The 27,226-nt window shown below is 44.7% G+C and overlaps 1 protein-coding gene across 1 annotated transcript; it reads left to right on the top strand.

Annotated features, from left to right (window-relative positions):
• Positions 1 to 993: 993 nt before the first annotated feature.
• On the top strand, positions 994 to 26,058 carry pkd1b (polycystic kidney disease 1b). Its single transcript, XM_041963081.1, has 41 exons — positions 994 to 1,066; positions 2,254 to 2,434; positions 2,527 to 2,735; positions 2,902 to 3,020; positions 3,493 to 3,640; positions 3,727 to 3,992; positions 4,114 to 4,878; positions 5,345 to 5,470; positions 5,655 to 5,800; positions 5,926 to 6,062; positions 6,193 to 9,863; positions 10,482 to 10,622; positions 11,019 to 11,301; positions 11,393 to 11,495; positions 11,666 to 11,794; positions 12,415 to 12,565; positions 12,714 to 12,851; positions 12,954 to 13,098; positions 13,194 to 13,922; positions 15,413 to 15,566; positions 15,743 to 15,908; positions 16,065 to 16,260; positions 16,404 to 16,571; positions 16,699 to 16,839; positions 16,989 to 17,199; positions 17,569 to 17,692; positions 17,785 to 17,928; positions 18,013 to 18,442; positions 18,776 to 18,890; positions 18,975 to 19,183; positions 19,818 to 20,020; positions 20,109 to 20,306; positions 20,424 to 20,578; positions 21,324 to 21,524; positions 21,966 to 22,140; positions 22,250 to 22,432; positions 22,486 to 22,498; positions 22,961 to 23,113; positions 23,212 to 23,398; positions 24,823 to 24,934; positions 25,042 to 26,058. Exons 1-41 carry the CDS (start codon positions 994 to 996, stop codon positions 25,954 to 25,956), a joined length of 12,213 nt encoding a protein of 4,070 aa, XP_041819015.1. The 3' UTR covers positions 25,957 to 26,058.
• The last annotated feature ends 1,168 nt before the right edge of the window (positions 26,059 to 27,226 follow it).

Genomic DNA, 27,226 nt, shown 5'->3' with positions numbered 1-27,226 from the left:
CCTGCTGTAAAGTAGTAATAAAAAAAGTAATAAGGGCATTTTCCTTAAATATAGTGTAGTGGACATGTGATGCAGCATGAAATGGAAACACTGAAAAGTGCAAGCAGACTACTTCAAAGTTAAATTTCAGTACAGTCCTGGAGTAACTGTGCTGAATGCTATCACTGTTGGAACTGGCAGTTTATTCGATGCCACCAATCCAGCTCCCTCCTGCTGAATCTGCTGAGGGGAAAAGTTCTGTCTCCCAAAGAGAAACACAATCGTCTCCATGGCGATGGACTAACAATTCTCAGCCATAGTCGCTTATCACTGCCCTCTGCTTTATCTGCCCCCTCTCCCGGCAACCCAGATGGCATCCTTTCTTTTAAAACTCTGTTTCTTCTGCATGTGCGTCACAGAGCCATTGTTTGGTCAGTGACCAGCGAGGTCGGACAACAGGCTGTGGGCACAATGCAGCATCTTCCTACTTTCCTAAAAAGAAAAAGAAAGCCGAGCAAAAGCTACCAATCCCTCTAAATTCCTTAAACACATAAAACGCAACAATTTGTTGCCAAACAACTAAGACACTACAATGACTCTTGGGTCTCTGAGGCTCATTTCTGTCAGGACCCTTAGCTGCATCCTGCCTGAGTGAGTCTGACCGTCTCTATTGAGTGCCAGGGGTTTTACAACATGGTAATGAGCCGCGCTGGCCTCCTCTGTCCACTCTGCTTCTATAGCTGTTGCTGAGAGACAAAGTAGAAGTCACCCAGGCGTTCAGAGAGGGTGAAGAAGAGGCCTTTAAACCATCGACGCCGCCATAACTCATGTGTGTGCCTGCGAGGCGAGGGGAGGGGGAGTAAAGGCGCAGATCTGGGTTTAAGGCAAACTTTTCAACAAGAAGACTGAGGATGAGGGGGAGCTGTCGCACTGATGGGAGCTCACTGATTTCAACAGCGCTCCTGTGGTGATTAGAGTATTTTTCCTTCAGGAGGATATGATGCATGCTACAAGATGACAGGTCCACTTGCCTCACAGGAGCAGAGACTGTGGATTCTTTGTGTGGTTTTGATCGCTGCAGCTGGAGGTGAGAAGCTTCATTTCGCATTGAATTAAGACAAGACCTTCAGAGAGGTGAGGTTCAGAGTTCACTGCAGCAACACTGGAGCCGGTTACTTCAGTTTGGGTGGATGCTTTAAGTCATCGTTTTGCCCTGTAATGGAAACCGATTTGTCTATTGAGGCAGTTCATTTCCAGTTGTACTAGCTGGCTGAGCTCACCCCCTGACTGGGATGTGAAGTCAGTCATGACTGAAATCCGTCCTAATGTGGTTGCTGTGGTCTTGACCTTATGTTTAATGTATTTTTCAATTAATGTTAACTTTCATTTATTTTTAACAATCAACACTTAACTGAGAGATCCTGAGATTTATCTTGGGGCACCTTGGGGGACCCTCACCCCCTGGTTGGGCATCAAAACAGCCACTCATGCTGTACATTATTTAAAACAGTGCTTCCTACATTAATAAAGCTTTTATCTCAGTCTTAGTTCACTAGTAACGAGTGGTGGAAAGTATATTTAAGTTTTAGACCTAAGATTACCTGACTTTGAGGTATTTACTTTTAAAAATTTGAATACTTACACTAGAGCTGATAACCTTTTTGCTGCAGGCTCCTTCCAACGTCCTCTAAATCTAAAATTTAAATGATTTCTAAACTACTGTGTCACAGGGGACATTTTACATAGAAAGCACTACTCACTTCATAAGTCTGTGGTTTTGGTCAAGGCCAGGTGTCTGCACTGATATGCTCAGCTCAGGTTTCCAGATTAGAGCAACAGGATAAGTCACAATAATTATCAGACAACGATATCAAAGTGAAAGACTGCAGGTGAAATGCGAGAGTGAAAATAGAGACAGAGAATATATGCCAGATGTGAAACATCTGTCGTGTAACATCTGTTGGGACTTCCTGTTAGACTCATTGAGAACGAGCTCAACCTGCTCCTCTCGTCATATGACTTATCCTCTCAAATGATTTCATTAATTGTACAAATTGGCATCCTGAACATGTCTTGGCTATTGAAATAAATGGTTCACACAAAAACAATACAGATCTTGAAGAAATTACTCCCCTCCCATGCTCACAACATGCTAAAAAGACTGAAGCTGATTTTATTCACACATATATCTAGCAGATATGACTCTTTGACACCTGTCCGTCATCGAGAAATTGCATGCTTCCAGTTCAGTGGGGTTTGTTTTGTGCTTTCCAGAGGATATTCCTTGCCCCAAAGGTGGTCGGATCCACCTGGGCAGCTGGCGATGCTATTGGCTCTCTGAGATGACATCTTCATGGCGTGAGGCACAGGATTCATGCAGAGAGACGGAGGGAGGAGATCTGGCATCTGCTGACAGCCTGGAGCTGCAAAACTTCATCCACTACTCCTTTCCAGTGTGAGTGTTGCAAACTGCAGTCTTTAAAAATACCTCATTTCATGTTTCACTGATGCTTACATCTACTGACACTGCTTTTTGTGTTGGTTTAGAAAAAACACTGTGTGGGTATGGCTGAGGGCCTCGGGGGGAGAAGGGTCCGAGCAGGTTGGGGTTGTGGAGCCAGTGAGTCCTGCATGGTGGGACGGAGGCATCGAGAGTCAGGGGGTGTGTACTCTGATGGCCTTGGGGACACTCGGACGGTGGAGGAAGGCTCAATGTGCTGAACAGTACCTCTTCCTCTGTGAAAAAGAAATAAGGGGTAAGACTCACTGGAGAACGCCAGAGCCACACGTTTATATTAAACACTCCTCAAAAGTTCACCAACACTGTGACGGTTTTGTTGTATCCTCATGTATAGTTAACAACATTAAAAATGTGTCTTGAAAGTGCCATGACGGGATTTTTGTTCATCCCTTTTCATGCAGAGTCTTTGTCGTCTGTGGACAGTTACCTGACTGGATTGGTTCTCATGACCGGCATATATGCTCATACCCAGATACAGCCCTTTCCCTACGTCCCAGACATCGGACAGCTCACGGTGGAGGTCGGTAACGTGTCAGTCGAAAACAGAGGTTCTCGACCCAAGTGGTTGGTTGAATTTCTCACAGCTGATTGACCTATTAAGCTTCTAATGAGGGCTTACAGGCTGGCATTGCTTTACTATAAAGGGTCAGAACTACAAAGATTAGAAATCAGAGACCTTCAGCTTTAATCCAACTAATTTAAATCTTGACAGTTCGATTGTAGGAAAAAAATATTGTAGCAATATCCAGTTTTGTGTATTAGTATTAATTATAATGCATTTAAAATCACATTTATCATTTAATGGTTGGTGTTGATGAAAGGGTGCTTGATCTTATACCAGGGCTGTAGAGGAATGTTGAACAAAGACGTTTGGACACCACTAAAGGACAGCTGACATCATCACTGTGTAATCCCCCTGTACTTGAGCACTTGTCTGAATTTCAGAGTTTGTGTTGTTGCTTTATCTTCTTGTGCTCCTTTGTTACCCACAGATGCAGCTGTTCCCAGGCCTGTGGTTCAGTCATGCAGGTCAGTTGGTGTCAGTGGAGCTGGTGGTCCAACCCAGCCCAAAGTCCTCTCTGGCCCGTGTCCAGATCCTCCGACCCTACTGCAACCCCAACCACCACCTGGTGCCTCCAGGTACAGTGCAGTAGTTACCATGTAGGTTTCCTGAGAGCTCCTGTTTGTTCCATACTGTAGGTGGTAATCTCCTCTTTGCTCCTCAGGCTGCAGCTCTCTCCTTAATCCATTCAGCTGCTGCTCAGCAGTACCGCTGTGTAACACCACAGGGGGCTGCAGCATGGGCCAGTACTGGTGCCACCTGATGGAGGCCTGTGTGCGCACTACTAGCCCCTGTAGCACATATGACTCTGCGGCAGGGGGGCGCGGCTTTGCTTTACCGCCCAGATACCCTGCAATACCACCCTTCTACCACTTGGTGGCAGACATGCCTCTGAGAATAAACCCTAGCCGTGAACTAAAAACTATAAGTGTGAGTTAACTTTTCTTTCACTTTATTGATGTTTCCTGCAGCTGTTAAGGGCCTATGATGTTTGAATGCAAAATATATTCAAATGGATTCCTGACTAATTTTCCTGTTTTTTCTGTCACAGCTGCTTCTTCCAGACCGAGCGATCATGGTGTACCCTGATGATATCGTAGCCTTACAACACACTCGTGACTCTGGAACATTCCTACATTGCTTGAACGGTGTAGCTTCTCTAAACTCCCCTTGGCGTCAGAGTTACATGTCCCTTCGGGGGAAGGAGTGGGGAGGCTGGTGGGAGGGAGGCCTCACCTCTCTTCCCCAAGGAGGCCAGTGGGTGGATGGGGTGGTGTGCGATCTGAGGATGCTGTACGTAGACAATCTTCACAGAGGTACAGAGCATGATGATAACTTCGGCTTCACCCAAAGAGAGACAACCACAGCGACAGATATCTGGGCCCTGACAACTGGTCCAACTCCAAGTCTGAGATCTAAATTTGCCCTTCATGTCATCCACCCTGTACCTGACGAAAAGAACCAGATTCATGTCCAAATCAACGTCCCAACACTCATTATTGTCAAGGTCCTGTCTGGACAGAAAGCTAAGAGCTCGTGGTCAGCCCCAGTTCTTCAGACAGGGGTCCCCTTCCTTCCTTCTTGCCCTGAAGAGATGGCTCAGTCTTGGCCTGGCTGTAAGAGACAGTCCCATGATGAGTGGTTCTCCTCTGTGACTCTGGTCTTGCCTTCAGTGGGAGTTAAAATGCTCAACATCAGTGTGATGGATGCAGTCAGCTCGCAGAGTGTGAATCTGAGGGTTTGTGGCTATGAAGCAGTGACAGGGCTTAGTGTTGTACCACATGGATGCCTGAGGATGCTCATAGATACTCCACAGGTGAGAATGCAAAAATGAATTCAGAACACTCACTTTCTGCATATTTGACCCAATATTTTTGGTGACCGTGTTTGCAGCGTGGCTCTAGAGATGGCAACAGTGGCCGGCCAGTCCACCACTTTGGTCCAGACTGAAATACTGTATCTCAGTCGTCAATTTAGCTTTTTGACATTCATGGCCCATAGAGGTGATTGGAAACCCCTTTTTAGACCTATGGCCACCAAATTTATCACTGATTACGTGCCATATATCCACGTCTTCTCCATGGATTTGGTACAAAACTTGGTACAGTTTTTTTGTTATTATGAGCATTTTATCATCATAAATTTGCAGCCTGAAAGCTGCAGCGTGGCTGTTGACTCTTTTTTTAACATTCTGTCAAAGGAATGATAAGATGGAAAACAAAAAATGATTTGGTTATATTTTCCCTGACATTGGTGTCTTTTTGATGTTTTCTACATTGTAGTCATTTCTTGCCAAAGTGGAGAGTGGCTCCTCAGTAAAATTCAAATGGGTGATCGACAACCAGGAGAGGCTTGCCCATGAAACTTACAGTGTAGTGTTCAAGAAGCCTGCTGAGTATAAGCTCATGGTGAGATACTTCATTAGTCTCTGTGATGTTACATTTGCTCAGATACTTATCTTTGATGATAATGTGTTTCTAAGTTGCATTTAGAGCACTGTCTTTTTCAGGAACCCCATAAACAGTAAGAAAGGGGAAAAGTAACTTCCTGTCTTTCTGCTAGGTGACAGCTTCCAATCCTGTGAGCTCCCAGAGCCAGCAAATCCTCCTGACCGCTGATGAAATGGCCCCACTGCTAGAACCACAGTTTCTGTTAGTCAAGAAGGTTGTAGCTGTGGATGCTACACACCTCTACACCCTCCGGGTCAAAGTAGACATCTCCCTGCCAGTCACCTTCAGGTAAGACGTAAGACGTCAAAAATCCTCAGATAAAACCACTGGGACATTGCAACAAAGACCGCAACTTGAAATGTACTTGTGAAGTTTTAGTTATTCTAAATTTCCATGTGGTGTCTGTCTTGTAGGTGGGATTTTGGGAATGGTGGTAGCAAGGTGATCCACACCCAGTCTGCTCCATGTCAGACCGTGAAGGAGCTTATTGAGAGAGGAGAGAAGCAAGTGTATGTCCAGGACTCGGTGAACTATACCTATTCCATCCCAAGTAAATAAACTATTAAGAATAATGAAGTTTAGATTCCCTAAAAGACTGACATTAGTAGAAACTGTGCTTTGTACTTACTATTGAGTCCATGAAGGTAAAATCCTTGTTCCTGCCTGTTTGTTTTATGCAGACGACTACACCCTTCATGTCCAAGTCTCCAATCCATATGACAACACTGACGCAGCCGTGAAGATAAGCGTCCGTCCTCAATTAAATCGCCTCCTCATTTCCACTTCCCTCCCCGTGCCCCTTGTCAAACAGACCCTCCTTCTGGACGTGTCTGCAGAGCCCTCCACCTACGCTGTTGTCTTCACATGGGACTTTGGCGACGGCTCCAAAGCTGTCCAAGTTATCCACCCTAAAGTCAGCCACACTTTTGAATCCGCAGGGATTTATAACATCACAGTGTGTGCCAACAACACTCTGACAGTCCAGACCACCTGGCTCATGGTGGAAGTCATGGAGAAAATCTCTGGATTAACAGTCAGCTACAGCGGACCCAGTGAGCTAAGCTCTGCTACAGATTTCAGAGCTTCGGTGGCCACTGGAACGAGTCTCATGTGGAATTTTGACTTTGGCGATGGGTCCCTGCAGGGAAACCTTACAGATGGTTCAATCTCCCACATCTATAAGTCACCAGGGATCTATACAGTAGATGTAACTGTCTCCAATTCTGTCAGCCAAGCTCATCGGTCAGTCAGTGTAGAGGTCTATAGATTGGCTGTTAGTGGAGTTCTTCCCACAGAATGTGTCATGAGTGGCAGAGACATACAGCTTATCGCTCTGTTGAACGGAAACATATCCAATCTGACTTTCCATTGGTTGTTTGGAGATGGATCACCACTGACTGTAGTGAAGGGACAGTCCACAACCACGCACACATTTCTAAGCCAAGGGATTTTTCATATTAGTCTGACTGTGTTTAGTTCCGCTTCATCTGTATCATTTAATACAAGTATCTGTGTCGAAATGGCAATAACCAACGTGACCTTGCAGTCATCACAGGAAGTAGTGGCAGTCGGAGAAGAGGTGTGCTTCAGGGTGTTAGTTTTCCCTGAACAGATGACAGGTTATCAATTGAAGTGGTTTAGCAGCCCCTCTAGTCTCATTGCCAGGACAGAAAACACTCAAAATTGTTTCGTCTTTAAAGATGAAGGTGTTGAAGAGGTATCAGTGACGGCAAGTAACAAGGTCAACAACCAAACAGCTAATGCTAGCATCACCATTCAAAACCCTGTGAGTGGGCTATCTGTGGAGCACGACAGTCAAAATGATACTCTGACAGTCAATACATTAGCATCATTTTGGGTTGCCAGTTGTACTGGCAGCAATGTGTCAGTGCTGTGGGACTTTGGTGATAGCTCTCCAGTGGAGCAGAAACAAAACGTGTCACATATCTTTACCTTGACGGGACAATTCACAGTCACCGCCACAGCTTTTAATGCTGTTAGCCGTGATTCTGTGACTCTTAGAGTAAAAGTTTTACTTCCTATTTCAGACCTTTCACTTCACACCAACCAGCCTTATGCTGTAGTAGGAGAAGAAACTCTTATCTCAGCAATTAGCAGTGCTATCAGTGGCACCAACTACTATTGGGCTGTGGATGGTATGACCTCAACTCAACAGGGGGCTTATCAGTTTAAATTTACTTTCCGGGAAGCAGGAGTGTATCAAGTAAGGGTTATAGCAAATAACTCTGTGAGTATAAAGGAGGCAGCTATTTTAATTGAGGCCTTTGAAAGAATAGAGGGTCTTCACATTGAATGTCAGAGCCTGACAAGCATGAAATACGTATCAACCCAAGAGGAACTGCTGTTCGCTGCTTCTATCACTAAAGGCTCCAATGTCACTTATCACTGGCTTGCTACACAGAGCGGAGTAAACCGACAAATTACTGATGATGGAGATATTTTTCACATGTTGGCTGAAACTCCCGGTGGGATTTCAGTTCATCTGAGAGCTTTTAACAAGTTGGGTGAGACCACCAGCATTGTTTCTTTAGTTGCAGTACAGCGTGTAACAAGTGCGCATATTACAACACAATCAAACACTGTGGCACTAGGAAAAGTAGTGAATATCTCTGTGTCTGTGATTGCCGGCTCAGACCTACAGTACCTTTGGTACGTGAAATCGGATCTGTCACCCCTACAGACAAACACTCCCTTTCTACTCCACACTTTTACAAGTGTGGGTCATTGTCTTGTCAAAGTTTCAGTTCAGAATGTCCTCAGCCACAGCAATGTCACCAAAGAGTTTAACGTTCAGGAGGAGGTCCAAGGGGTGGACATTGAAATTGAAGGAAAGACACATCCATTCTATATCACCACAAGTGCTGCCGTTCCACTCCATGGCCTTATTTGGAGGGGTAGCGATCTGCACTGGAACTGGAAAATTGGAGGTGCCACAACCATGCTTTTTAATGCAACCAAGCAGACCGTTATCTACTCTTTTCCACGTGCAGGTATCTATCAGGTGTCTTTGAATGTCTCTAATCAGATAAGTTGGCAGATAGTTTCACACAGTGTTACAGTCCAGGACGCGATCAAAGATCTAATGCTGAACATTTCTAAGTCTTCTTTCTGCACAGAGGAACGAGTTACTTTTATTCCAACAATCTCCAGTGGAAGCAATGGAAGCTTTGTTATAACATTTAAAAACAAAGACTGGATTCAAAGTCAGGGCGTTCCCGAAGGACGGTTCACCACATCAAGCTTTCCAGCAGGGACATATCTAGTCACAGTGACAGCTTGGAACCAGGTCAGTAGTGCCGAGGTTTCTTCTAGCTTTCTGGTCACTGAGAATATCCGCGCTTTGCGACTTGTTAACTGTTGTTCTGGCGCTCTTGAGGCTCTCAAAGGAATCCATTTCAAGGCAGAAACACAGAGCAGACTTCCAGTCAACTACACCTGGATGTTCCACTTGGTGGGGTTTGAGCCGACATGGCTCACGGGACAAGAAGTGATCTTTACTCCACCAGAGAGCGGTTCATTGTCTGTTAGCGTGCTAGCCACTAATGGTGTCTGCTCCAAGACGGTAAATGATACCGCTACAGTTCAGTGGCCTGTTGAGAAGGTCAAGCTAGTCTCTCATTCAGACAGAATATTTGTTGGACATGCTGTGACACTTTCTGCAAAAGTAAATGGAGGGAGCCACCTCACATACCTCTGGGACTTTGGAGACTCCACTGAAGTATTGGCGACAGACTTATTCACAGTCAATCATACTTATTATATTCCTGGAAAATACAGCGTCACGCTCAAAGTTGTCAACAATGTCAGCCATGTGTCCACACAGCTACACATGGAGGTGGAGGAGGCCCAGTGTTCCAGGCCTCGAGCCTCTCTTGTCCAGAGCCACTCTACCATCTTCAGGTCTAGACCAAGTTTTTTTGAAGCAATCGTTGATATTAACTGCTCTTCTTACAAAACCACGTATCAATGGGAGATACTCAAAGATTCTGATTGTACCAATGCCAATTCAAAACTCTCTTGGAACAAGGTTATTCTTAGAGGTCAGATAGATACCGCTTTACCTATTCTCTTACTCCCAAAGCATACCCTCGACATTGGACAGTATTGCCTTGTATTCACGGTTTTACTGCAGGAAACTCCTCTACTTGTTCAACAAAGAACCACCATCACAGTGGCCCACTCTCCACTGGTAGCTGTCATTAAGGGAGGCTCACACAGACTGTGGCACTGCCTGAGTGACCTCGTTCTGGACGGATCGGATTCCCACGACCCTGACGTTGAGCAAGGAGTGGACGATACACTTCAATATGACTGGACCTTCGTGACACTGGTAATCGCCTCTCGATGTTGACACAACCTTTGTTATGAAAAAGGTATTAATCGTTGTTATTACGGGTTTAATAAGGACAGTATAAGATAAGAAGAATAAGATAAGAAATGACCACAAAATTCGAAAGCAGCAGAAGCGTAGATTCACTGATGCACAGTCATCTCCCTACTTGAGCTCTATGTCGATGTGATTAACACCTGGGTGTTTGTATTTTCAGAACTCCACAGAGTCTCATTTTGTAAAGCAGCCCGCTGCGAGTAACAGCAGCAGAATGACTGTGCTGAGCACACAGCTGCTCCCAGGCACAGTCTACGTTTTCACTCTAACTGTACACAAGGCAGGGAGGAGACCTGCCTCCGTCAACCAGACGGTGAGCTATACACATTATCTCACTCCATTCTCACACACAAGCACGCTTCGGATGGCTTTAAATTGATTTTCGCTGTCTTTTTCCTGTACCAGCAGTTAAGTTGAGAAAAGCTGTATGGATTTATGCTAAATACTGCTTGCAAACAAATAGCTTTGGAGACTTTGGCAGTTGTGGAAGAATTTACTTCGTGCACACTAAGGAATTTGGTGGAGACGCTGGTCACACATGCCTCTGTCTCTCATGCTTAGGTGACTGTGTGCGAAGCTCCTGTGCTTCCTGTGATTGTGGAATGTGTGTCCTGCTCTGTCCCGTCCTCCCCCCAGCACACTAGTTACACCGCCTCCATCGTCCTCTCAGGACGATGTGGACAGTGTGACGGCCAGGCTCAGGTGATGACCCCGCTACTAACTTTTTTACATGAGACCAAATTTCATCATTTTCTCTGAACAATTCTGCTAAATGGTGGTTTCATGAAGAAAATGCAAATGGAAAATAAAGGGAAAAATCATAGCATTAAACAAACCATTTCTCAAAAAACTTTGACATGAAAATATATTTTTAAAAATAACTATGTTTTTAATTTTGGTGTCCATCTGCGTAGAGGATTAATTTGTGATTGCACAGTTTAATCTGTATTCACTCTTGGCAATGCCTAATTAGATAAATAAATTAACAAAAAAATGTTTTGTTATTGTTAGTTATATTGCAGCAAAGAAATCTTATAAATATATACAGGCAATAAAACATTCAGTGTCATTATGATTCACATAAGTGTCTTCTCGCAGTACAAATGGAGTGCTGAGGACCAGGCTGGCATCGCCCTTGACCTCAACGAGGTCGCCACCTCTGCAGGGAGACACTCTCCTACCTTGGAGGTGCGTTCAGGTGTCCTGCAGCCAGGGCAGAGTTATACCTTCACTCTCAATGTATCCCAGCCTGATCAAGGGAGGTGGGGCAGCGCCAGCCTGACGATGTTACCTAACAATCTGCCACACGGAGGCCTGTGTGATCTCAGTCCAGAGTCAGATATACATCTGCTCGAGACAGTGGTCACCTACAACTGCTCAGGTAACATTGTGGTATGAGTTAAAGTGCAATTTCAGTAGAGAAAAGGAGTCATCCTGCAAGCTTTTGACAAACATCAGTTCTGTTTTGGCAGGGTGGCGAGACGATGAAAGCAGGGCCTCTCAGCTCATCTACACCTTACAGGTTGCGCCGTGCCAGCCTGTTAGTATGGTGTGCCCCCTGCTCACTCTGTACAGGTGAATACAATCAACATACATGCATAAGGAAGTGTGATCCTGACCTCAGTGTTAAAAACTTATTCAGAAATAAAGTTTGAATTTGCTTCCTGTCAAATCCTGTCAAGGTTTTTTTATTATTATTATTATTATTATTATTATGTACTTTATGTCTTAATTTCTCTCCCTAGGGGTACTCGTTCAACATTTGGCAGCCTGGTTCCAATGGGCAGTTTTGGCAAAGAAAGAAGCATGTCCGTTATCAAAGTTACACTGCTGGTAGAAGACCATCTGGGGGCAAAGGTCATTGCTCTGAACAGGTATTGCTACCAGGATTTGATGCAGCCAGGCCAAAAAAATGCATCATAATTCTGTTTTGTTTGTCTCTTCTGAAAAGAAAGCTCAAAACAAATCTCTTTATTTTAGCCTTCAACTGGCTGTGATTTCACTGGCACAGGCCTGAAGCTCTTGTTTACGCCTCGTACATATGCACTGACGTACTTCTTCTAAAATGTTGTATTTTACGATTTGAGGATCTGTGGGAGGCAGCAGGTATTTTCACCTTTTAAAATGAACTCTGTCGCTAAAATGTGAATAGTTTGTGAAATATTTGCCTCTGAGTGCCACCTAGGAACACATTAATCATCAATCTTTTTTTTAACCTTGTTTTATTATCATTATTATTGTTCAGTGGGTTTTATTTTCCATATTATGTTGGGCTTTATTCTGCAGCTTATTGGAGGGATGATCTATTTATCCCTGGTTTTATGTGTTTGTGTGTCTGAACCTTATTTTTCCATCTCATTTTCCATACATTTTATATCCCTGTTTTTATGGTGCTATACAAAGGTTATGATTATTACTATAATTATTGATGTTATTATAAAAATGCTTTATGTCAGGTTTTTGTGAACTCTCAGTACATTTCCTGTTCCTCCAGAATGTTAACAGTTCATAATCCTGTGAGGGAAGAAGTTGCCAGTCAGTGGCTCAGAAACAAGAGCCAGACAGAGCTGTGGGCTTTGGTCCAACATGGCAACCCTCAAGAGATCATCCCTTATTCCATTGCTCTCACCAGCCAGCTTAATCAGGTACTGTGTTAGCATCATATCTCATTTTCTTTAAACTGCTTGTGATTAACTAACTATCACTGAAGATTATGAGCATAGTGGAGGAAGAATCTCAATAAGTTTGCATTTGCTCAGAATGGACTAATGATTTTCACCCTTCTGTGCACAGATGGAGACTGGACAGACCGCCAGGGAGCTCATGGACAGAAGTGAGATCCGTGAAAATGTGACTCAAGCCCTTGCCTCTCTCCGCGTGTCCTCCTTGCTGGATGTTGATCAGATCAGCTCAGCATTATTACAATCTACTGTAAGTATTCGCCTAGTTTTTCTCCTTGTTTGCTTCATCTCACACCTATCAGCCATTTATTCTGAAAAACTCTTTATTAATCTTAATTTCTCTCTTCCTGAGGCTGTTCCAAGTGAATTGGTGTGTGGAAACTGCCAGAAGAGGGTTCTGGAAGCTGTGGGGAAGATGATCCATGTAATGGAGGAACAGCTGGGTCCTGGTGTTTTGTCTGCGGCTGAAACAGGAATGAACATCCTTAACATCATAGGTGCTGTTCCGCCCCCGTGTCCTGCACGAAACAGTCCTGCACTGAGCGTGAACCGTACAGAACGGGTCAATGTTTTGTGTTCTGTGTGTTTCCAGGCAACGCCCTGGCTGCTGTGTCTGAGTCGTCCGGTGCTCCCGGCTCTCACCCAGCCTTCTCGAGCGCTCTGCAGTCAGCTTCCACAGTCGCCCTGTCAGCACTGGGTCACGCAGGGGCCCTGATGCGCACTTTGATGCATTCACATGTTCATGGTGAGGCACCGCTTTCATTCTCCACCCCTTATATCGATACAGTGGGCTTCTGTGGAGACCCCTCGGACCTCCTCTGCACTAACCGATCCAACTGGTCATACCAAAACCGGTTCATCCCGTCTCAGTCATCCTCAACTGATGAGTGGAGGAGTTCCCGTCCATGTCATTTTCATATCCCCACCTCCCTCACTGCTCACCTGAAGAGTCAGAAGTCTGAGGTGGTGCAGGTGCTGTTTGGTGTGGATGCAGAATTGGGATCCAACCCTTTGCTGACTGCAGCCGACCCTCCAATTTCCACCAGCCTGGTTGCCATGGAGCTCACCACACCTCAGGGCAAACCCATACAAATCCGTGATCTGGACCCTGAACAGGCCATCCAGGTCACCCTGCCAAACAAGTACCCTGTGGGACAGGGAGATGGGGGTGGAGATGGGAGGGGAGGTGAGGCTGGGAATGAGACTTGTCTCACTGTACCTCTGCCCTCTGAAGGAAGGTTGAACCTCACAGTCAAAGCGGTGGATGGACTTGATGAAAACGCAGGTTTATATATCTCCTTCAACTTCAGCCTGGACCCAGGTACAGTAGATATTTATCTTTCTCTTGACCTATTCTGTTTTTTATTTTTTATTTTTTTGCAGATTTTTCTCTTTGGTATGCTGCTAATGACCATGGCTTTAATGGCTTTTTTTTTCTTGCTATGCGCCTATTTACTGTACCTGCTTCTGATGGCTATAAAGCCAGACCTTATCTATTTAAAGCCCTTAAAAAAGTATGTGTAGCCCTCACCTTGGTGATAATATCATCTTTCAAATAACTCTAAGTTTTAGTTTGCTTTGTAGAAAATTGAAAATTGCTGTCTGCTCTTCTGTCTTGATGTTGTTACTCGAATTCAGCAAAGTCTAAAAAGTTCAAACTCTATACAGAGCGTCTTGAAAGCTGCAGTGGCCCACAATTTTATGTTTTATGGCTCCATAACCCCCATCAGCCTTGTTTCCAACTTGTTCCACTGCTGCCAAGTAGCCAAAAAATCAATTAATGCTGCTTTGTCAATGTGATGTCAATGTTTATAGCCACTCTAAGGTTTTAGCACCTTTCAAGGTATTTAAATGGATTAAACCTTCAATAACTGATTTGGCCACTATGGGGCAACAAGTTGTGAACACAACATTGTGATGTTGTCACCTTTAAAAGCAAAAACTTGTCAGCAAAAAACTTTTGGATGAAGCTTTGGAGCTACATCATCATTCATTTGGAGTTCTGGTTACCTGGTGAGTGTGTGAAAGTCCAATATTAACTCTTCATGTAAACTCTGTTTTTGGGCTCCACCAACTTCTGAGAAAAAAAAAAATCAGTCTCTAGCTGCTAAATGCTCCACTCTGTTCACCACCTAGTTGCTAACTGTGTCTGTCTGCTGCTTGGCGTCGTGTACAGTGGGTTTTTTGCTGCTGCAGCCAGAAATGATGCTGTGAGAGTGAAGCAAAAGAGTAAAGTTGTGCATCAACCAGCAAAACAAAGAGCTGAAACTCACTAAAAGCAAAGGGAGCTAGGTGATAATTCTCTGTAGCTGTTGCTATGTGACCCTGTTCACGTAGTCCCATTGTTATATCGATTAGAGCTGCATTCAGTTTTAGCTTGGAGAAAAAAAGCTGATCACAGTGAAATTTTACCACCACCAGAGGGCAGCAAAAGTCAGGCGCATAATGGTTTTAAATGTTTATTCATTGAGAAAAAATATATCTAATAAGAATACAGTTTAAAAATTCTTAGGGGGCTGCCCTACCCTTAATTCCATCTTGAAGAAGGTTACGACCGCCAGACTTTACATTAAAGTATGGATCCATTTTCATGAATGATCACAGTGGCTGTGACAGTTCTGGGAAGTTCTGGTGTACACATGACATGTCAGCATGTATAAAGTCATTTGCTAAATTACGAGAGTGAACTATCTCTATGGTCGATCATCCAGTGCCTACATAATTATTAATTAATCTTACTGTATATCTGTGAGTTTTTGCATCAATTATAAATTCAAAAAGCTGTTTTCAAACTGCATTATGCATATCTAGGAGCTACGCCAGTGAGCCTGGGACATGTCAAGATAGAAGTGAGCTCCACAGTGCCAGAGACTAATGCATCCCAGGATTCCCTGGTGAGAGAGTGGGCTCTGACTCTCTCTGCTCCGACCGCCTCCACAGAGGAATCCATCTTTTTGTCTCCACTGTGAGTCTCTGCTCTTTTCTGGAATTCAGTGCTCCACTTGATTGCTTACTTTGCCACCTTAAAGACTGAATATTTTTCCATGACAGTTTGAACGGGACAGAAAAGCCTCTGTCTGTCAGCCTGACCTCGTCTCTGGTCGACGGCGGTCCTGTTCGTGTGTCAGTGTGTGTGTTCAGCTCTCTGTGCCAGTACTACAGTGTGAAGGAGAGGCGCTGGAGCAGTCAGGGTCTGCAGCCACTGGAGGGCAGCACACTCCATGCAGCACACTGTCTCACCCAGCACCTCACCATGTTTGGGGCCAGTTTGTTTGTTCATCCTGGGGCCGTTGTTCTGCTGCCACCGGTATGTGAGGATGCATATATTCATATACATTCTTTTTGAATATTTTGACAGGAAATACAGCTTATCCATTCCTCAAAAGCAATGTCAGGATGCAAAAGAGGATAGTCATCAACAAGCTTTTCCCCTCCTCCCTCCAACCATGTGTTATCTGTGTAGTCAGGCGGTCCTGTACGTAACATGGTGGTGCCGATTGCATGTGCTGTCCTGGTTCTTATTCACCTGCTGGTGGGGCTCATTGCCCATAAACTGGACCACTTGGACAGCTTGAGACTGAGCCAGATCCCTCTGTGTGGCCGACCTGGGCTGTACCATTACAGAGTGCTGGTCAAGACTGGCTGGAGGCGAGGAGCAGGTCAGTCGAGGACAAGTCAATACGATGTAGAAATGAAAAGTGAAGACGATAATATAAGTAATAAGAGCATTATCATGTCTGAATTTACAAAACCTCGAACTGGTAGTGATGGAAATGATTAATGTTGGGGTATGACCCGTCAGGCACCACAGCACATGTTGGCATCAGTCTGTACGGTGTGACCAAGAGTGGGTCTCGCCATCTGCAGAGGGATGGAGCCTTTCAGCGTGGCAGCCTGGACCAGTTTCACGTGGAGACAGATGACAACCTGGGAGAAGTTTGGAAAATTCGCATCTGGCACGATAACACAGGTAGAAGGAAACTGCAAAATTATCCTCCTTTTAAAGCTGCCAAGTTTGTGTGTGTGTATTTACATGCAAACAGTTTGTGTGGCTATGCATACTTTAAGTAGTCTGAATATCATGTATGGAAATATAGGTCTGGACCCGTCTTGGTACATGCAGCATGTGGTGGTCTGGGACCCTCAGACAGACCACATGTTCTTCTTCCTGCTGGACGACTGGCTCTCTGTGGAGAATCCGAGGAACGGCACAGTGGAGAAGGAAGTTCTCGCCTCATGTAAGCTCATCCATGTTGCTTTGAACCAGCACAAAACAATGTTTGTGTCATCATCCAAACCATCACTCACTGATCCATCACAGTCCCACACGAGCACAACAACACAGACCTTTATGTGATCGCGACATCTTTCAATCTATCCTCCCCAGGTCCCGAGGAGCTCTCTCGGTTTCGACGCGTCTTCGTCTCCCAGCTCATGTTTGGGATGGTTGAGCACCACCTGTGGCTTTCGCTGTGGGAACGCCCTGCCCACAGCCTTTCCAGCAGGGCTCAGAGGGTTACGTGCAGTGCCCTCGTGCTCCACCTCTTCCTGGCGCTGGGCGCTCTGTGGTACGGGGCTGTTGGCACCGAGGGGCACAGGTATGATGGATCATAGGCTGCAATATGAACCCAATTTCATGGCAGGGAATGAGTGAATGACAACCATCAGATAATGTAGTAATTCTTAAATGACACTCTAATAAATTCAAGTAATGTAATCTAATTATTAAATCTAGTAATTACAATCTAATTACTATAGTACTCTATTTAAAACTGAATAATCACTGGCTCAGGTAATACAATATTGCATTATCAATAAAAATAGCAGCATGTGTGGCTCATTTAAAGGGATTATGGCATTATGGCATTTTTTCAGTCAGTATTAGTATTTTCCTGATACACACCAGTCTGTCAGTAGATTCTGCAGAGTTGACAGGATGACACTGACTTGTGTCCCTTTGCCACAAGTGGGCCGGTGTCAGCTCAGCTGCTGGTTAACGTGGAGACGGTTGCCGTGGGGATGGCTGTTGCTGTGCTGGTGTTTCCCCTCCAGTGTTTCCTCTGCTTCCTGTTTAGAAAAGCTCACAGTCGGGTAAATTCCAGCAGATTAAAGCTGCTTTACTTTCATGGAAGATTTGACTGCTGGAAGAAGCCTGCCCTCACGTTTATGTGTGTGTAACGCAGGTGGCCGTGGACATGTCAGTTCCTCCTTCCCCCATATGTCACTCTGTGGAAATGGACGTCTACCTCGGCCAATCGGATCTCTCCGGCCCTTCCTTCCTGTCTCTGCCAGACTCCTCCGGCACAGACAGGGAGAGTCCTTCATCTGTGAGACACACACACACACACACGAACACACATGAATAATTACTCATCTCCCCCTGTCTCATCAAGTGTTCTTGTGGTCTCTAGTTGCTGGAGAGCAAAGCGTTTGACTCCAGCATTCTGGATTTTTGGGCTGCGTCAGGCTTGGCTCCCCAGACAGATGGAGCGTGTCAAGAGGAGGGCATAAGCACATGGCCTTCCTGCGACAGCCTCCTCAATCTACCAGTCGGCCCATGCCTCATCAAGATGACCCCAGCCCCCAGCGTCTGCGAGGCTTCACCTGCTCTTGGCCCGATACGCCAGCTGAGGAGAAAAAAGGCCCTGATGCAGCTCCGCCTGGCCTCACCTTCCTCCGATGCCTCACCCAGTGCTCTTCTCTCTCCACTTTCCACATATCCACTCTCAAAAGACATTTCCAGCTTCCACCAGTCCCATGCTACACTAAACCAAAAGGGCTCCGCCATGAACACCGACTTAGCTCATAACTACAATCTTACAACACTTCTGACTCTGTCTGGTGAGAAACTCTTGAAACAACTCAGAAATTCAAATATTCACTGAAAGTAAGTCAGGGTTTATAAATGACGTTCATCTGAAATGTCTGTCTCAGTGATCAGTGAGTATTGAGTGAGTATCGTATGGCAAAAATCTAAATGTTTCCCACCTCTTCTCTGAAGGTTGACAATTGTTCTGGAAATATTTATGGAAAGTATAATGCCTTAAAAGAAAGTTACAGCACTTTACTGCAGAAAACAAAATTCCACACTGCTTATATCTGATAACAGTCTAAGAGAAAGTGAGTCTTAGTGTTTGTGCTAGTCTGATTGTGTATTTTTGTACTCGTTACCAGAGGAGGATCTGCTGATGTCTATAGCTGCTGCAGCAGAGGACAGAGCAGACATAACTAACAACAACTCAGACAGCGGCCGGGATTCCCCTCGAACCACATCCTCACTCTCAAACACGTAAGGATCGCTTCTGTGCGTCGTGCAAACGTCACGCATGTCTGTGTTGCTTTGAATGTGTCGTTGTGATTTTGTGCTTTTCAGGCGGAGCACCTCCTGCAGCAGCTGGTCAGCGCAGAGTGAAGATAAGTCCCTCTGTGGTGCAGAGGTCCACATTTCAGCCGCCTGCCCCTCCCTGTATGGGGCCGAACTCTACAAGTGTCCCTCCGTGCTGTCTGTAGACTCCGTGGCAAGCACCTTCCTGCCGAGCCCTTCTCCAGACTCCACACGCTCCTCCTCCGCCACCCGCATAGGTACTGGACCAGTTCCTGTCAGATGTACCCTCATGGCCCTGTTGCATGAACTACCCCTGCATCTATCAAACCTGGCATTTTCCAATTATGTTCAATGGAACTGTAAACTGGATCTTATTTAAGACTATTAATTATATAAAAGTACAATAATGTATTGATACAATTGAACTGTCAGTGTCAAGTTTGCATTCGTATTACTGCTACTTTAGTGACGGTGAGCGGCAGGAGATGGAAGTTTCGACCATTTATCTTTGTTAGCTCTTTATTTCAGCATCTATTCCATACTTCTAGCTATCTGTGTCGACTGTTTATCTATTACTTTTAGCTAAGCCTCTCCGTAGTTTACCCCTTACTTGTATTTTAACCATTTTTCAACCCGTTTTTATTCACTTTATTGCAAAAAGGTACAACTGACTCAATATGTGGATGGATTTGTTAAAATTCAAATCTGAATTTATTATTTTTTACATGTTACTGTTGAGCTGCTCCACAATCTCTCCATATCTACTGACAATAAAGTTGGGGTACAGTTATGGTTGGGATTCACTGTGGTAGACTGTGGGATAAAAACATGCAGTAAACACGTGGTGATCTGGTGTGATTAGTGTTTGAGAGGTCTGTTTCTGGATCCTAGGCGTTGCTCGAGGCCAGCCCAGCTGGCTGCTCCCTCCCTGGGCAGTGTGTGTGATGTACCCCCTGGTGGCTGCGCTGCTGGGAGCCTGCCTGGCTGTGGTGGGACTCTACGGCAGCTTCTTGTCCAGAACAGCTGTCCTCATGTGGCTGGTATCGGCTCTCTCTGCCTTCCTCACCTCAGCTCTGCTGCTCGAACCTCTCAAGGTGAGTTCAAACGTGTCATCTAATTAACTCGCGTCTTAGATCTTTGGGGGATAATCTGTTGATTTGCATCTCCATCTCCCTCGCTCAGGTGTGTGTGCAGACGTTGATCTGCGCAGCACTGTGGAGGCCTGTGGATCCAGAGGTGGAGGACCAGCTGGCTCAGGAGACCACTGTGGTGAGGGCATTTGGAGAGCATGGCGGGAAGGTTCGGCCGCCATGTGGCTATGGGCTGCTGCAGGCTAAAGAGGAGGCCCGCAAAGTCCGAGCTCTGCGATCACTAATGAGGGTAAGAATAAAACCAAACTTTAACATTTAGTGGCCATTTGTCTTGAGAAGTTCTCTCTCTCTCTCTCTCTCTCTCTCTCTTTTTTTTTTGTAAATGATCTTCTGTATCCTTCTGCAGCACTGTGTGTGCCAGCTGTTATTCCTGTTGCTGGTGCTGATGGTGAACTACCAGGACAGCGTAGAGCAGAGGCAGGGCAGGCTGCTGCACTCTGCTGTCAGACGCCATCTTCACACAGCACCCTTGGGTGTCCGGAACCTCTCCACACTCAGAGAGTAAGGACACACTCAGCTTCATCTCTCAAACACTGCACCATACCTATTGCAGACACACACTGTATGGTCTAGGGAGAAAACCTTGAGCGTAGACGTCGTTGCACTTTTAGATTTTTCATCAACCCGCCGTGAATCAGCTCCACACATAGCTGAGTTCTGTGAATATGAGAGCCTCTGATATCTTTAACATGTAAGAGCAGTACACCAATGATTATATTGTCAGATCTGTGAAAGGGTGGGGGTAGTGTGGGTGGTGGCATGCATTGCTGTTAACCACTGTGTCTTTGATATCATCATCGTCAGAAATGTTCAAACCCTGCATACTCCTACTAGCTAAAAAACGAATTCTTTGAGATGCATGATGTCGCCCCGTTCATCACGCAGTCAACTTATTTTCAACCTGGTGCCATCAGAAAACTAATCGTGTCAAGGCATCAGCATGGAAAAAGACAAAATTGAGCATGAGTGTGCATGAGTGTGATTTGGTGAAGCCTTAATTCTGCCATGGTGACACATTTGGTTCATGACCCAGAATACTTTTTAAAGTCTAATTTCCAAAAATGAAAACATGTATAAAGTCTAATTATCAAGACAAAAGAAAGTCCCTCTCGAGAGAAAAAAAAGCTTGAAACTGCTCTGTCCTCCTCTTGTGCATCACGTGTGTGTATAAACCTGCATTTTCACTTGCACGCACACATAGACACACACACGACCCCAAGCTGAAGTCAGTCCTGTCTTCATCCAGCTGGTCAGATGCAGAGCAGTGGATTATCCATGCCTTGGTGCCACACCTCCATGAAAACCCGACGCTGCGCCTTGTTGGATTGCCACAGCTGCAGCACACACATACTCTCAGTCCTCTGGAGACTGCTTTCCTGGGAGACAGCAGTGTAACAACGCACCATCTCCTAGCTGACCTGCACATGGCAGACTGGAGTCAGAAACAGTGAGTGGATTTGTTGCAGCCAGGTGACTGCATGTCCAGGACATGCTGAGCTTGCATTTTTATTTAATACCTTCATTCTTCAATTGTTCATTCCTCTGGGAGCGAGAAAAGATCGAATTACTCTTTTGAAAATAATGAGGCATGCCACGCCAATTAAACTTTCCAAAAAGCAAAACAATGCACCTTTTTTCCTCTGGGAACACATGGAGCATGCATCAGATTTTCATATTTTTTTCTTGCATCACCTTACCCTCTACTGCAATGATGAAATCTACACTTTCAGAGACACATGAGGATTATATTGAATTCTGGACATTACAATATCCAGCCGACATTTATTAAGATGCAAACTTTTAATATATCAAGTGGTTTATGATTATTGATTTTGATATGATTGTTTCTCTTTCTTTGTTTTTTTTTTTAAACCTATTTTCATCCCAGGTTTAAAACTCTGTCAATCAGCTTCACACACCACCACAGAGAGTCAGGCTTATTTGTGTGTGTGTCCATACAACTACAGTGGGCTTGGAAACAGAGAGTCACCCCCCTCCTCTCCATCCTTCCCCTCCTCATCCCTTCATCCTTCTCTGGACTGGACCTGCAGGTGGCACTTGCGGTAACAAACGCTGTAATCCTTTCAAATAAATCAGAACAGAAAATAGAAGCGATGCATATTCTCAGGCAAAGGATTAAAAGCGATGGATTCCACTTGTTTTATACCTCAGGCTCTTCTACTCATCTCTGCTCTCCTCATCTTGTTCGGAGAACTGTGGTCCATGGCTACTGAGCGTGCCCCGTATCTGCGTCAATGCAGACACTGGTTCCAGCTTCTCCTGGCCTTGTTGTCCCTGGCAACAGCAATCCTGCAGCTCTGCTTCCTATCCCAGGCCACCTCGTGTGTTTCCAAGGTAAGAAACAAAGACACAAATCTATTAAGATCCATTGAGTGTCAACTGAGCAGGCCCTTCTCATATGTGAACCTATTGAGCCCAGTTTGATCAAGGCCCCTCTGGATCTAGTGGTGGTTTGATAACCTACATCTAAAAAGTGTCAGTGCTTCACTTGTCACCTTGTCCTTACAGATCAGTTCAGCAAATTTGGAGGCAGATGCTACTTTAGCCCCGACATACATACACGCCCTATATTCTATAATTATAGTTAGAAAGAATAAGATGGCAATAGCCACATTTGACTATTACAGTAAAAACTGACTATTCTATGTGTTGCTTTGATGACCTTACAATAACATGCATGTGCCGTTTAGCTTCAGTCCCACCCAGAAAACTTCATCAGCTTCCACAGTGCTGCCCTCCTGTCACAGAGGTGTTCTCAGTGTGCGGCCATCCTGCTCACTCTACTCGTTCTCAAGGTGAATGTGAGCTCCCGTTCAGCATTGTACAGCAGCCTCCCCACTCTCCTGAATGTCAATTTATTTCCATTGCTGTGTGTTCCAGCTGCTGGGAACCTTGAGGTTTGTGCAGAGGTGGGTGGTGTTAGGCAGAGTGCTGCAGAGAGCCTGGAGGGAGCTGTGGGCTCTGACTGTCCTACTGCTGTTGCTGCTGCTGCTCTGCGCTCACCTCGGAAACACAGTAGGAGAAGAAAAGTTCAGCTGAATCTAATATTCATCTATAAGGAATGTTTCTGATACGCCTCTGTCTGTCTTTGTTGAAGCTCTTCTCTCATTCAGTGGAAGGTTTCCTGACAGTATGTCAGACTGTTGTCTCCATGCTGTCCATCCTGCGTGGCCGGATGGCTCTCCAAAGACTATGCAGGGTCCACCCAGTCCTTGGCCCTCTCTATGGGCTACTACTGATGGGGGCAGGTGTTTGGCTCTTGGCCAGACTCTGTGGAGCTGTTCTTATCCGTGCATACAGGTACACAATGTATGAAAACAATGTAACTGGTAGTAAGGCAGTGTGGATATGTTGATAAAAAAAACAATGCTAGTCTGCTGATGTTTAGTAGGTATAATGTCTACTATGTTCACCAGCTTACTTCAGCGTATCAGTTTGCTAACATCTACTAATTAGCACTCAACACAAAGCTGAGGCTGACAGAAGGTCATTAGTTTTGCAGGTATTTGGCCACAAACAAATAGGACAAATTAATATTTTGACCTGGCACTGCCTGACATGTTTCAGGGTCTCCAAAGTGATTTCAGTCATTTCTGAGGGAGGTGTGAATGTGTGAACCAAATTTCAAAGTTGTTCATCCAATAGTTGTAGTAGTTGTAAAGACATTTCTGTTATATATTGCCTTTTGTTAAACAAGGAAGGCCACTGTAACACATATAACACATAATTAATCTGAAAATTACAATAATTTAGCTTAATTGCAATACATGTAAAACAACAGAGGTACACCAAAGATACGTCAACAAGTTTCGCAGGCCAAGGACAACAACATGAGCGATAACAATGATTCAAATAAAACACCTAACACAACACAAACCTCCATGTCTATCAAAAAAGACTTCAATTGATTAAAAAAGATTTGTTTGTCTAGTTTGGAGAGTTTCTGAAGCAAGTTCAGTTTGTGTGGTGCATAGCATTTTAAAGTCAGTTTCCCAATCTCAGAATTGACATGGTGATCCTGGAAGACCAAATAGTCTTGGGTCCTAGTGCAGTGCAAACTTTATTTACTGTGTAGTCAACAAGACAGGAGAGATGCTGTTTGGCAAGGAGTCCTTTATAGATACACAGAGTGCAGTGCTTTCTTCTTCTGTCAAGTAAAAACCATAAAGGTCAACCTTATGGAGGTGCTAAAAGAAATGTCGGGGGATCACTGAAAGTAGTTTCTAGTTGTAGAGCAGAGGGACGGCAGGCTGAAGTCAATCAACTACACCCTTCTGGAGCCATGAATGTCTGTACAAAATCCATCCAGAAGATGTTGACATTCACTGGATGAGTGAAATTTTGAGCCGTTGGTGCTAGATGAAATATCAGGGGATTGTTGAGGTCATTAAGGTTCATCCTCTGGGCACCATAAATATTTGTCCACATTTCATGGAAAAACCAATAAATAGTTGTTGAGGTATTTCAGTGTGGACCAAAGCGGTGGGCAGACTGACAGTGCCATTCATAGCATCACACAGCTATCTGATCTCCAGATTTTGAAGGCTGAGTGTAGAACAGGCCAAGGTGTTGCAGAATGTATTCCAAATTATGGCGAAAATCAGATGCATGATCATAATTTTGCTTATGAAATAATGCTTGTTAGCAGAATGCCAACAAGAAGTTTTGAAGGGTAAATGTTGCATTAAATATCCTACATTGCTAACTATTGCTGTGTCCTGAAGGGCAGAGCAGGCTGACCTGTACCGTCCAACCATTGAAACTCAAGACTATGAGATGGTGGAGTTCTTCATCAAGAGACTGAAGCTGTGGATGGGACTGACCAAAGCTAAAGAGGTAGGTAGTGTATTAGTCGTGGTGCATTTCATTGGAAGAGCAGAGTAAATGAGAATCTTCCACAGTCAATACATGTCGGTGATTCCACACATTTGTTTCTTTTCTAGTTCAGGCACAGGGTGAAGTTTGAAGGTATCCCTCCTTCCAGGTCCTCACAGCGATCTCGTCTCTCGACCCTGTCTTCCACACTCCACTCTTCCCGCTCTCCTTCCCTGTCCTCCTCATTTTCATCCCCCCGCCCCCTGTCCTCGGCTCTCTCTACGAGGTCTGAGGACTCGTCGGCGTCTGAGCCTGGGTTCGACGCCCAGCCGTACATGGAGCGCCTTCTGCCCTGTGTCAGTACACTGCTGTCTCGTTTTGATCAGGTGAATCAGCTTACTGAGGACATTCACAACCTGGAAATGAAGCTGGAAGAGGCTCAGACAAGAAGAAGGAAGAGGTGGATCAGCAACAAGGACAAAGGTGCAGAAAGATTTGTAGAGTCAACAAAGTCAAAGGAACTGGAAGGAGAAGGAAGAGACACAGGAGATGTTAGACACAGGAAAACAGGTCTTCTTTACCCCAAGCCTCGAGTCTCCCTTCCATCATCATTTTCTTTCACTCCCTCGACACTTCACTTCTCTACCGCATCGATCTGCACCTTTCCACGTACACGTAGCACCTACTCTGAATCTGAATCAGTTCCACTCCACTCTCAGGCATCTAGTGACAACCATACTTCTGAAGCAGCCACGCTTGCATCTGGGATCTGTGGTTTGTATCCTGCAGGCCCTCCCGGAATTTACAGGTTCCCCAGGAGAAGAGCTTGGCATTCTGGGAGTTCGCATTCAGCTGATGCAGCTCACAGGATCTTCCAGACCCAAGGTGGAGTTGCTCCATGTGGCACCGGAGGAGGAAACTTAGCATCCAACACCAAGACCAGACCCAGGAGTGAAGAAGGGGTCAGAAGACACATCAGTGACGCAGTCCCTGTGAAGAGGAAGGCTTGGATCTCTGAAGGATCAGAGACTGAGCAAGACTAACCACATGTTTACACTGGGAGTGAACCAAGTTAATAAATCCTGTTCTGACTGGATCTCTGCTGTGGTTTGAAGCTACAATGTGTTGAACAGCCAGGCTTTGTTTGTTGCGTCTTTGGCAAAGCATTATGTAATACTGGTTTGATGAGTTCATACAGTTTGGCGGCAAGTGTTATTCAGGTAGCGTTACAGTGCCTCCCATTCTGCACATGAACACCATGGAGAGTCACATGGAAGTCGCTAAGACCACTATCTTACAACTGTAAGACTCTGTGTTTCGTACAATGGTTACTAAAAGTCAGGATATCTTGGACTTCTTGTAATGACTACAAGACTAAATTGTTCCTCCATAAAACAAATGTAGCTCTGCGCCCACCATCAACACCATTTATGTACTGAAAGTCTTCTTCAAGTCTTCATGCCTTCCACAGTAAAGCAACTGGGAAACTTTGCGTATTGGTAATAAACTTTTGAATAAAAGTTTGAATTTGTCACCATTTCACATTCCAGCACGCAAGACATTTATTGAATTAGTCCATCAAACAACCTTTATGTCCCTGCTGTGCTTGCTTACAAAATAATTAATTCCTTTCCAATGCACGCATACGCAAACAAAATAACAGATGTGGAAGTAATTTTTCTAAGCCCAATAATTGTTTGAGCCAAAATGCCCCTTGTTGACAGCGTTGGTGTTGGTAAACCAGGTCACTGTTCTGAGTAAAGACAGAAAAAAGGAGAGTAATGAATGTAATATTTGTAAAAACTGTACAGTTACTATAGGATAGTCATGGTTTCACCTTTCTCTCTCTTTCTTTGTACATGATATTTTTCTTTGCAGTATTACTTGCCTATAAATGCAGTTACATGCTGACACAGTTTTGTAAGAGACTCTGTGGATGTTTTACTCTACAGAATAAAGACAAGTGATCACATGGTCTGGGTGTAAGTTTCATTTGTTCAAACATTTTATTTATAACATGTGTCCTACTATAACAGTTCTTATTAATATTATTATTTTAAATGCTAACACAGCTACATGAATATTACAGTTATTCATACTTCATTCATTCACTCATTATCGATCCAAAGTAAGAGACCTTTATAAAAGAGTAAAAACATGATAACGTAGCAGCAAACACTGTTATTGCTGAGACTTACTGTGCATGTTCAGGTGACTGACTGTGGTCATGGTCTGTTTAGAATTAAATAAAAGAATAAAATGAAATACAATGTGAGATGCTGGATTCTATTGTACATGGACAACGCATTGAAA

The sequence above is a fragment of the Chelmon rostratus genome, chromosome 21 (genome assembly GCF_017976325.1).
Source record: "Chelmon rostratus isolate fCheRos1 chromosome 21, fCheRos1.pri, whole genome shotgun sequence".
Classification (NCBI taxonomy): domain Eukaryota; kingdom Metazoa; phylum Chordata; class Actinopteri; order Chaetodontiformes; family Chaetodontidae; genus Chelmon; species Chelmon rostratus.
The sequence above is the reverse complement of the archived record's forward strand: the minus strand, read 5'-3'. Positions and strand labels throughout refer to the sequence as shown.